At 38.0% G+C, this 12,865-nt stretch overlaps 1 protein-coding gene across 1 annotated transcript in view; it reads left to right on the forward strand.

Annotated features, from left to right (window-relative positions):
• The first annotated feature begins 502 nt into the window (after window positions 1–502).
• The window catches only part of ATP13A4 (ATPase type 13A4), a 189,287-nt gene continuing 176,924 nt past the window's right edge, over window positions 503–12,865 (forward strand). Inside the window, exon 1 of the mRNA XM_006873141.1 lies at window positions 503–666. Coding sequence (XP_006873203.1) covers window positions 604–666 — 63 coding nt within the window. The 5' untranslated portion in view covers window positions 503–603. The remainder of the gene's footprint in view (window positions 667–12,865) is intronic.

The following is a 12,865-nucleotide window of genomic DNA, read 5'->3' on the forward strand; positions in this document are numbered from 1 at the left end:
CATCATTTGTTTCTTTGGTCAGTAAAGTGAATGAGAGTACTAGTTAAAACCTAGAGACTGGGTTTTTCATTAACCAAACAAGATCTGCAACTTTGAGTGACCCTCCTACCCTCTAAGCCCCTAGCTCCACACCTCCCCATTCCCCTAGTTTCCTGCCTTCAGCCCCCCTACAAATGAAGCAGTGACCTGGGAGTTCCTATCCCCCCCTCCCAGTTCCTTTGAAGGGTCTTGCCAACTTAGTATTGTCCTGTTCAATTTGCAGTCAGAAGTCTTATCCTGGCAGGGACTGGGAAGGCAACAAGTTCTTTCTCTGTAAGTGGGGTACAAAGTGATCAGCCTGGGAGCAGCTTCCTTTTGGACAGCTGCTCTGACTGACACGGAGCAGGCTGCTGAAATTCCTCCTAGCAGAGGGTGATTTGTGGGAGGAGTTCAGATTGCCAAGTATTGTCATTTGCTGAGAGAAGGTGTGTGTGTTCCAGAAGGAGTTTTAATCTGCAGGATCATTACCTCTTTCAGCCAGCTTGGGTGCAGCAGTAGCTCAGAGAGTTTGTCCTGGAAGTCTTTGCCCAGAAGACCAGGGAGGAGAAGTGAAGTACATTTTTCATGGGGGACCACTTTGAGAAGGGCCAACGTGCTTTGCTTAATGAAGGAGAAGAGAATGAGATGGTAAGATTTCAGCCACAATGCCCTCTTCCCATTCCCTAGATCTTACTACTCACTCATCCACACACACACACTCATACACATACGTCCACATATCCACACACTTCTTTGTAATTTGACTCTGGTGTAAAGGGAGGAAAGGTAACGACAAATAAATCTCTCTGTCCTCATAAATGTATCCTCTGACAGAAGAAACTAGGGGAACGAAAATACTGTATTCATTTTATCAAGAATGTTTTCTTTTTACATCAGTTTACAAAGACTGTTGGACAGACAAAGCGTATAAAATATTGGCAATTATCAGTCTACACACATTTCTGCTTCCTTCTAGAATTTTGCCTGTAGCTCCCTAATTGTAGCAATTGGTTACAGAAAGCTTTCTGTAGATCACGGTCTCTCCTTCATTTTAGATGTCTTCCCATCTGGGGAACTGTAGGAAAATCAAAGAGAATGCTTATGCTCTTGTTGAATTTAAGGCTGTATTTCTCAATTACAATGTAATCAAGGGAGAGTTAGAAATGTGTGCTTCCGTTTAATAAGGTCTTCTTGGTAATTGTGTAAGCCCTGTCTTTTATGCCAGTAATGATGTAATTAAAATGTTAAAGTGTGATGCTCTCATTCTATAATAGCATTTTATCTTGCTGGAATTAATATATGAATAACAAACCCAAAAGATAGGTACTTTAAATGTTTTCTTGGTTAATTGCCTTAGCCCTGACGATTAAATTCTTCGTTCTTAAACTGGTCTTTCAAGTCTAATCTGCTTACCTGTTCCTATAGCAACAACATTTTTTGGACCTTCAAGGATAGATCTCTTCTGCTATCAAAGCTGAAGAAATTTTTAAGAAATAAAACAACCTGAATTCAGGTGACTTTCTTACTTATTTCCTTACATCTTTTAGATTTGAGACCAAAATGATAATTCTCTTTGAGTCCTACACCAGGAACAGCTTCTTGGCCACATGTTGGATATTGTCCTTATTTCTACCAAGGTTTTTTTGTTTTTTGTATTTTTTTTTTAGGGAATGAATTCCAATATTCTCCATATTAGGTGAAAATGGCATCCTCTTACTGAACATTAAAATGCCCATTAGAAAGCAGGGACTTCTGCCCCAGTTATGTGTTTTTCCCCGCAAATATTCAGACTGAAACACATTCGATCTTTTCCTGTCCATCCCTTTTCAGTATTTAGCAACTCTTCTTTTAAGCATAATTAAGAGTCATTTACCTTCTAGCAGACACTCCTTATTCTAGGAAACAAAACTGCTGTTCCTCCCCTAGTCTGCACATTCATATAAAGCAATCTGATGCAAGTTTATCTCAGCACAGACAAATACTTCAAGATGACAACCTATGCAACTGAAAGTCTAGTTTGGAGAGGGCCTTTGATATGGAAAAGGACACTAGGTTTCCTGGTAAAGGGACATTAGGCAGGTAACCTGGAGGTGCTGGAATGAGTCCTCACTTACTGACTATCTTGTGATCCAGCATTCCCCCCTTAGGACAACAGTAAAAAAATAAATAAAAATCTACTATTTTGAGCATTAGCACCATATATCTGACAGTGACAAATAATGAAGTGTGAGGACGGAATAATGCTGGTTGTGATGGTTAAGGCTATGTGTCAACTTGAGTGATCCACCTTGGAAGAAAAGCTTGGTAACTACTTCTGAAATAGCATTGAAAACTCTATAGAGCTCAGCTCTTCTCTGGCATGCATAAGATCACCATGAGTCAGAGCTGAGTTAACATAACTGGAAAAGTTGGAATCAATCCAATATTTCTACCTCTATAGGAGTCCAGGTGTGGCGCTGTTAAGATAAGCACTGGACTGCTAATCACAAGGCTGGCAGTTTAAACCCACCAGTTACTCCTTTAAAACACATACAGGGTTGCTATGAGTTGGAACCAACTCGACAGTGTTTAACATAGACTAAATAGGTGATGCATTGGTTAGCTTAAACTAGTAGCTTTTCTGGTCTCTGGACTTGAACATACCTTGTTGGCACCTTTTTCAGTTCTTCCTAAGGACATTGTGCTTTTAACATAGGAGCATACATTTCTTCCCTTAGAAAGAGAAAGTTAAAGTGAACTGATTTAAAATTTGAGAAGAAAACAGTATACCAGGGTTTTGCCCTCATTTCAAAGAAAAAAGAGCAGCAATAGTTCCAATCTTAATTATCTTTAGTTCTAGAGTAAAAGAAGTTGCAACTACAGAGCAAATCTAGGTGCCCGCCCCAAAAGATCGGAGTCAAGGGAAGAAAGAATTGGTTTGAAGGACAAGGAAAAAAAGGGAGAAAATGATCTTTGGAGAAGTTTCACCCAGATGACTACCTTAGAAAGGCAACCAAGAGGAAACTCACGGGTGTGGGATGAGCAGCATAGGAACTGGACCTGAGGCCTGGCTCTGACTAACCACTACAGGGTAACCACTTGCCTTCTGTAACTTCAGCTTGCATATCTGTCAAATAGACATGATCTTTTTTACCCTGTTGGTTCCACAGCTATCTGTGAAAATCAGCTGAGGTAATCTATGTGGAAGTGTTTTGAGAAGTAAAAAGTTTTGGAGAAGAGTCAGCACTATTATCTAAAGATAATAGGAGGAGCCAGGGCTTAGACAATTACTCAATAGAATTAATGCTACTCCACATGAAGTCATCTTTTCTCAATAAATACTGACACGTGAGGAATATAAACTTTTATGCACAGTTTTAGAGACCTTTATAAATGGAGACCTTATACCGTGTCCTGTCGTGCTTCCTTTGAAAGTACTCCTATTGTCTTGGGACTGCATTTCCTCATTTGTAAAGTGAGAATAGAGGACTGTCCAAGAGCTGTAAAATACCTTTTAATTCTGATAATATTATTGTTGTTGGGGAGTCATCAAGTTAGTTCTAACTCATCGCAATCTATGCACAACAAGACATACTGTGCAGTCCAGCACCATCCTTACCACTGTTATGTTTGAGTCAATTGCTGCTATCGCTGTGTTAACTCACCTCATTGGGTCTTCCTCTTTTTCATTGACCCTTCACTTTACCAAGCACGATGTCCTTCTCCAGGGACTGGTCCTTCCTGACATGTCCAAAGTACAAGAGATGAAGTCTTGCCAAAGTGTCTTCTAAGGAGTATTCTGGTTGTACGTCTTTAGGCAGATTTGCTTGCTCTTCTGGAAGTTCCTAGTACTTTCAATTTTCTTTGCCATCACCATAATCAAATGCATCGATCCTTTTCTGGTCTTCATTGTTCATTGTCCAACTTCTGCATTTATATGAGGTAGATTGGAAATACCACGACTTGGGTCAGGCACATTTTAGTCCTCAAAGTTTTTGAGGAAATGTTTTGCTCTTTAATGCTTTAAATAAGCCTTTTGCAACAGATTTGCCAAATGCAGTACTTCATTTGATTTTTTTTTACTGCGGCTTCATTGAACATCAATTGTGGATCTAAGTGAAATGAAGTGTTTGAAAACTTCAATCTTTTCCCCTTTATTATGATGTTATTTATTGGTCCAGTTGTGAGGATTTTAATTTTCTTTACACTGAGGTGCAATCCATGCTGAAAGCTGTATTCTTTGATCTTCATCAGTAAGTACTTCAAGTCCTCTTCAATTCCAGCAAGTAAGGTTGTGTTATCTGCATATTACATGTTGTTAATGAGTCTTCTTCCAATCCTGATGCCACATTACTCTTCATATAATACAGCTTCTTGCATGGGCTATTTGCACAGCATACAGATTTATTATGTATGGTGGAAGGACATAACCCTGATGCAAACATTTCTTGATTTTAAACCATTCATAATCTCTTTGTTCTGTTCTAATGACTGCCTCTTGGTCTATGTATAGGTTCCTCAGTAGCAGAATTAAGTATTCTGGAATTCTTATTCTTCTCTATGTTGTCCATATTTCATTATGATCCACACAGTTGAATGCCTTTTCATAGTTAGTAAAGCACAAGTAAACATTACTGGAATGCTAAGTTCAGTGTTTCAAACTCACCAGCTGCCCCTCTGAAACACTATACAGGATTGCTATGCAACAGTACTTAACAACAACAACATACATCTTTCTCATATTCGCTGAGTTCAGCTAAGATCCATCTGATGCTAGAAATGATAGTCCTCATTCCATGTCTTCTTCTGAATACGGCTTAAATTTTTGACATCTCCCTGTCAATGTACTGGACCGTTATTGAATTATCTCCAGCAAAATTTTGCTTGCATGTGATATTAATGATTTTGCTGGATGATTTCCACAATCCATTCGGTCTTTTTATTTTTTGAGTAAGCTTAAATATGGATCACCTCCAATTGGTTGACCAGGTAGCTGTCGTCCAAATTTCTTGGCAAAGACTAGTGAATGCCTCCAGTGTTGCATCAGTTTGTCAAAACATTTTAATTTGCATTCCATCAATTCCTGGAGCCTTGTTTTTCACCAATATCTTCAGTGAAGCTTAGACTTCCTTCGTTTAACATCATCAATTTTTGATAATATGGTACTTCTTAAAATGGATGAACATCAACCAATTAATTCTTTTTGGTACAATGATTCTGTGTATTCCTTCCATCTTCTTTTGATGCTTTCTGCATCATTCAATTTTTTGCCTATAGAGTCCCTTAACATTGCAACTTGAAGTTTGACTTTTTTTCTTCAGTTCTTTCAGTTTGAGAAATGTGAAGCCTGTTCTTCTCTTTGGCTTTCTGAATCCAGGTCTTTGCACATTTCTTTACAATATTGTACGTTGTCTTCTCAAGCTGTTTTGAAATTTTCTATTTATCTCATTTCTTCAAGTTGTTTTAGCTTCTCTACATTCAAGAGCAAGTCTCTTCTGACATCTACTTTGTTCTCTTTCTTTCCTATCTTTTTAATGACCTTTTGCTTTCACTCATGTATAATGTCCTTGATGTCATCTCACAGCTCCTCTGGTCTTTGGTCTTAAAATCAGGTGGGATAGATACATAGCTTGACTCTTACTGACTTATTTTATTTTTCTTCAGCTTCAGTCTGAACTTATATATGAGCAATTGATTGTCTGTTCCATAGCCCTCCCCTGGCCTTGCTTTATTTGATGATATTGTATGTCTCCATTGTCTCTTTCCACAGATGTAGTCAATTTGATTCTTGTATATCCCATCTGGTGAGATCATATACAGCCGCCAATTTATGTTGTTGAACATAGTATTTGCAATGAATAGGTTTTTGTTCTTATAAGATTTTTATCATGTGATTTCAATCACTCAGGCTATATTTTCTAACTACTGATCTTTCTAACTTCACTTCCCAGCTTCCACATTCCAGTCAGGAGTAGTTATCAATGCATCTTGATTGCTTATTTAATCAATTTCAAAGTGAAGACTTTGGTAGAATTCTTTAATTTCTTCATCATTGACTTTAGTGATTGGTGCATAAATTTTAATAGTAGTGGTATTGACTGGTCTTCCTTCTAGGCATATGGATATTATTCTATCACCGACAGTATTGCACTTCAATGTAGATCTTGAAATGTTGTTTTTAACGATGAATGTGACACAATTCTACTTCAATTTGTTGTTCCCAGTATAGTAAACTATATGGTTGTCAGATTAAAGATGGCTAATACCTGCCCGTTTCAGCTCACTAATGCTCAGGATATCAATCTCTGCACTTCAGTTCTGATGAATTCCAATTTTCCTAGATTCATACTTCATACATCAATGATTAGATTATTAATGGGTATTTGCAGCTTCTTCCTGTTCCTGTTTTAAATGGTGTCACTTCAGCAAATGAAGGTCTAGAAAGCTTTGCTCCATCCACATCATTAAGGTATACTCTGCTTTGAGGAGGCAACTCTCCCATAGTCATAACTGGAGTGCCTTGCAAGTAGAGGGGCTCATCTTCTAGCACTATATCAGATAACGATCTCTTACTATTCCAATTTTTTTGATAATACATGATTTCGTTTTTTGAAAGGCCTTCAAATCCCTGAGTCTTCATTTCCTTATGTTGTGACTGAACAGAGATATCATGGCTTGATTGACTCAAACTCTACTTACCTTTATCTTTAGTTACATTGTAATGAAATTATCATCCTTTAGGCAAAGTGTTTCAGTGAGAGAGTGGTCGTAAAAGTAATTTTCCTTGGTTGTTTTTTTCTTTTCTTAAGATTTAGAAAATAGGACTGAAAAAAACATATATTGATTTGTTTCCTGATTATATAAATAACATATTCTCATTGTAAGAATATTAAAATAATATATCAGAGTCTAAAGAAGGAAGTAAATCTGATCCATGAGTTTACCATCTTATTAAGATCCATATCATTTTGGTGACTTCCTTACCACATATAAAAAATGGCTATGTAAAACTCACTATTTTCTAATTATTTTGTTGTTGTTAAGTGCCGTTGGATAGGTTCCAAATCACAGCAACCCTGTATAGGGTTTTCCAAGAGAGGTTGGTTGGTTACTTAACCTATAAAGTCACACCAGGATCTTAATGATTTTACAACCTTTTGATATTACCTGTGCTCTTGAGATTATTCATATCTCTTGCATCTTTTTTGTACTACTATATATTTCTTCCCAACTCCACATTCAGAAAAAACACATTTGTAACTTGAAATGGATAGTTCTGTGAGTATTATACCAAGAAAATCAGTAAATGCTACAATAGGTCTCCCATTCACCTCGCTTGAAGGCTGGTTGTTAAATATTTGCCAGCATAATACTGAACATAGTCTTACCTCATGATCTCTTTTGTCCCTTACACATACTATATCAAAATACTATATAGATATTGTATTTTGATGTTATCTATTTGCTGAACTACACTACACATTATGGAAAAACACGCTCAATCAGTGTATTCTTTAAAATATACACATGTATACTCACAAATTTATATACATTTTAACAAAAATAAAAGGAGTCATTCTATATATACTGTAAAAAAAAACTGGACTATTCATTACAGCTGAAAATGTATTATGAATATGTTTTCTTTTCAATGATTATAGCTCTACATAACCATTTTAATGTTCAAATTATATTTGGATGAACTAAGCTTTATTGATCTCTCATGTTGGACATTGATCTTATTTCTAGTTCTTTTTCCCTTTGGTAACTTTGATGATTAATTCTGTACATGTATTTTTACATATATGTCAAATAATTTCCTTAGAATAAAGTACTAGAAATGTCATTGTTGCAACAAAGGGTACATGTGTTTTAAACTGTAATTGATTTCATGATCCAAATTATTCTCTAAAGGTTGTACCAGTTGATATTTTGGCCAGCAATCTTTTTTGGGAATACTTGCTAACTTTTCCATATTTGCCAATACTGAGCATTATAAATCTTTTAAACTTTAGCTTATGTGGTATGTAAAAATACTTTATTACTGTGTTATCTTGAACTTCTCTGATATGAAGTTAAATGCATATATATATGTGTGTGTGTGTAGTTAATTGGGTGCTTATATATATTTTTACTAGACACTATTAATTTTTTCATTCATACTATATTATTAGTTACCTTGGTAAGTAAATACTAACTAGCCAATTAGCTAGTGAGTGTAGAAAACCAAGAGAAACTCATCTTAAACTCCCCATCATTTCTCAAAATTTAGCAAAAAGTTAGTACTGCAATTGCAGATAATATAAGGCAGGGCAGTGTGTGGTCTTTGCACATTGGAAGTCCTGTCGTGCCTTCTGCATGAGCTATGGACGTTTGTTCTCCCCAATTGTTTGACTCACTTTTATAGCTGATGTTCGTCTTTTCTTCTCTAACACTCAGGAGCAAAAGCACCTCCCCCTCCTCAATAGCCGCTTACTTATTATGCTCCATGAGCACCTCTGAGTTGGCTGCCAATGCTAACTAGTGAGCCCACAGAACTCATAGTGGAGGAATTGTGCTCGGGCTGAGACATTTTGTCAGTTGAAATGTTCAGGAAGCTGGGCCATTGGCCAAGTCTAATGGCTTTATTCTCGATTCATTGCTGCAGAACTCCCATGAAGCCAACTCATCTTTGATATAAGTTCTGGAGGAGTGAGATTTAATTGCTTCTTGAGGACAGGGACCCTGCTTGACTCACCTTCCCATGGCCTCCCTTTTCTCTTTTCCACTGCCTTCAGAACTTAGCATAGTGCCTGGCACAAACGCTCAGGGCATATTTGATTAGTGTACTTGCAAGATCCATTAACTTGCAATATTGCATTCTGAGAAGAACAGGGAGACAGCAGAGCACAAAAGGAGAAAGCACTAGAGTAATAATGGAAAGAGAAATCTAGAAAATTGAATGTTATTTATTTGGAATAGTCAATAAGCTTTTTTCTTTTTGCATTTATCAGTTGGCTTTTCCCACCCCCAAGCATAATCTGGGATTACTTTTAATTAGTCATACTACGTAATTTTCTTATGAGATACTTGATTCTGACTTTTCATTCATTCATATAGGAGCTCAGCAAACATTTATCAAATCTCTACTCTGTGCCATAAGTTGTGCTAAACAAAATGTTTTTTTAAAAAAGTGATTAATACGTAGCTTTTGTTTTCAAAGAGCCTGCAGTTGAGTGGGCAATGCCAACTACATTATTTGTGTGGCCCAGTACAAAATAAAAATGAGGTGCCTCTATTTCAACAATTATTAAGAATTTTGGGAGGGTGATAGCATAGTATGCCAACGGTAGGGCCCTTCTGAGCAGGATAGCCCAGGTAACAGGCTTTGTAAATAGTGGGGAGGGCCCCAGAATGCAAATGTAATGAAAGTGTGATATAATAGGTGTCGTTATGGGACTTGTGAATTCAAAGGTGTGAGCAAACAGCATAAGAAGCAATTTGGTCAAAGGAAACTTCAAGGGGAAACATGATATTTAATTTTTTGGAGAGTCAGATGAGGGCCAGATGGTGAAGGACTTTTAATACGATGTCCTAACAAGTATACTTTTTATCCTCTGCTATAAGTCCCAAGTTTTGATCTTAGAAATAACTGCACCAGAATCAAGCAGTGGTATATAAAAACATTGATTCCCTGGTCCCATTGTATATCTATTGAACTGGAATCTCTGATTGCAAAGCTGGAACTGGTCAGAAGGGTTGTGATGTCAGCCTGGCAGACACAATGAAGGAAGCCACTGAAAGCATTTATTCTCATTTTTAAAAATAATTTATTTTATCTTTGTTGTTGAGAAAAAACAAAACAAAACAGCAAAACACGCACCAATTCAACTGTCCCTCCATGGGTGGTTCAGTGGCACATACTGCATTCTCTGAGTTGGTCCACCATTCCCCCAATTCCTTTTCTGAGTTGTTGTCACTGAACGTATTTGAACAGGGAATTATGTGATCAGATTTCCTTTCTCATAGGATGCTGCATCATGGCGTGAAGAATGTAGATTGGAGGAAGATGGACTAATAAAGAGATATTTGAAACAGCTCAGGTCAGAGGAGCAGGACTAAACTACAACCTTGTTAGAAAGAATGATGAGTAGAGAATGGATTTGAGAGAGACTTAGATATTAGATTAAAAAGGCTTGATAATCCATATTTTGTAGGGTGAGAGAGAAGAGGTAAGCATGATGGGGAGTTGTTAAGAATGACTCTACAGTCTAGAAGTCATGTAATAGTGGGGAGGTGATGGTACCATTTGACTACCATAACCTACTGCCATCAAGCTGATTCCAACACATAGTGACCCAATACACAGAGGAGAATGACTCCTTTGAGTTTCTAAGACTGCAAATCTTTACAGGAGAAAATGACCTCATCTTTCTCCCTCTGCACGGCTGGTGAGTTTGCACTGCCAATTTTGAGATTAGTAGCCCAACACTTCATCCACTGCACCACTAGATCTCCTCTTGATTGCCATAGGGAGAATTAAAAAGAGGCTGAGAGTGGGGACAGAAATAACAGATGTTGTTGTTAAGTGACATTAAGTAGGCTCTGACTCATAGTGAACCTATCTAGAGTTTCTGAGGAGTGGCTGGTAAGCCTGAACTGCTGATTTTGCAGTTAAAACCAACCTTGAGGTTGAGTGATTATCCCATGGCTCCACACCAGGATTCTAGGAATAATAGTAGCAAATACATATTTGGTGATTGATATAGAGCATGCCCATGGACTAAAAACGTTACATATGTTGAATTATTTAATCCTCTCAGTAACCCATAGGAAATCATCATCTTCAGTTTACAAATGAGGAAACTGAGGCATACATAGATTAAGAGGCATGCCTCTTAATTAATTTGGTTTAGTGGCAGACTATGTATGGCGTAAATTTCTCCCTTTACCATGGTGGCACAAGGTGCCTCGAATTTGTTAATTTGTACATGTATTATTTTAGTTGTTGATCATGTAAAAAAGAAGCAGGGGAAGCATGAAAACCAGAAATAAAACCAAAGCAAATATGTTCAAAGTCTGGAGCCCAATGTTGTGGTATGAACTCTACCATTTAATTATTTTTACAACTTTAAGGAAGACATGCTCACTTCTCACCTCACTTTGGCTTGCTTCCCTTACAAGATGGAATTATTTTACTGGTTTGAAGATCTGGAACTCTGATGGCATAGTGGTTAAAGCACTAGACTGCCAACTGAAAGGTCAGTTGTTTGAACCCACCAATAACTCCACGGGAGAACAATGTGGCAGTCTGCTTCTGGAAAGATTACAGCCTTGAAAACCTTATCAAATTGTTGTTAAGTGCAATTGCGTTGGTGCCGACTCATAGCGACCCAGTATAAGATTTCCAAGGAGTGAATGGTGGGTCTGAATCATGGACCTTATAAGTTAGCTGTCCAGTCCTTATCCCACAGCTCTCTATGGGGTAATTGTCTATAAGTTAGAAATTACTTAATAGCAATGACTTTGTTTGGTAACATAGGAATCAGGAGCCAGTGCAAAGATTCTTTGAGGTCCTTTCTGACACAAAAAAAGATAAGTCATTGTGACACATCTTAAGAAATTTAATTGACACTTTAGAGGTTTTGTGTTGTTTTTTTTTTGAGTCAAGGGAAGGAAAATCTATCTTCAGAGCTTGTGCTCAATGAAAGTGGAGAGTTTATAGCAGTCGCTTGGTGAATTACTCACGAATAAAGGAATCAGGAGCTCTGGTAGCATAGTGGTTACGAATCGGGCTGCGAACCTTAATGTCAGCGGTTCGAAACTACCAGCTGCTCCGCGGGAGAAAGATGAAGCTTTCTACTCCCGTAAAGATTTACACCCTCGGAAACCCTGTACAGGGTCGCTATGGGTCGGAATCGACTCGACGGCACTTAACAACAACAACAACAACAAAGGAATCAAGAGTATATTTGTCAGTAAACGATTAACCGATGCTGAACTCTACAGGGACCCCTGGCACAGACGATACAAAGCACAGGGACTTAGCCTTGGAAGGAGGTGGTGATACATTGTGGAGCCCAGGGGAAATAAACTCACTCTGGGTGTCAGCTTCTAGGCTTTGTGGCTCTTTCAAGACTTTGTGAAGACTAGTCAGAGTGAGACCACCCACTTAAATGGTTCACAATTATTTGTAGATGTCCACAATGAGAAAATTGGTGAATTGCCTGAAACCACAGCCTGGCTAGAGTTGAAAGGCAGCTTAGAACACAGCCTCCCAATTCTACCTTTAGCCTTGGGCTACTCGTATGGACAATGAGTACAGCTATGCCCCAGATGACCCCTTAGAAAAAGAACAGAGGAGGCCCAATGTCCTGCATTCCGTCCACACTGTCCCAGAGCCCAGGACACTGATTTTGGTGACAGCCTGTCTGACTGTTATCGTCTTAGCATCACCAGAATAAATGACCTTGTTGGGGGACTCATAACTGGAGAACTTTGAAACTCGGGTACTCCATTCTCAGAATCAGTATACTGAAGACCATATTGTGAGAAAAGATCAATATTTAGAGGTGAGTTTTGAAACCAAAGTATCCAAGACTTCAGAGATACAAAAAATCCAAATACTTGCTTTTTAGTGGGAAATAAGCTTGCTTTTTCAGGGGAGGTGATGCACATTTACTTTCAGTTTTGTTCTCCCTCAACTTGGAAGCACCAAACATAATGAGATCTTTAAGCATAGAGGCCAAGTCACCTTGTGTTGGTAATTTTGAAACTAGATACAATAGGAAGTCTTTGAGTAGTGCAAACAGTCAATGTGATCAGCTACTAATGCACAGGTCGGTCCAGGATCGGGCAATGTTTCGTTCTGTTGTGCATAGGGTCACCA

This window comes from Chrysochloris asiatica, unplaced genomic scaffold (genome assembly GCF_000296735.1).
Source record: "Chrysochloris asiatica unplaced genomic scaffold, ChrAsi1.0 scaffold00224, whole genome shotgun sequence".
NCBI lineage: Eukaryota > Metazoa > Chordata > Mammalia > Afrosoricida > Chrysochloridae > Chrysochloris > Chrysochloris asiatica.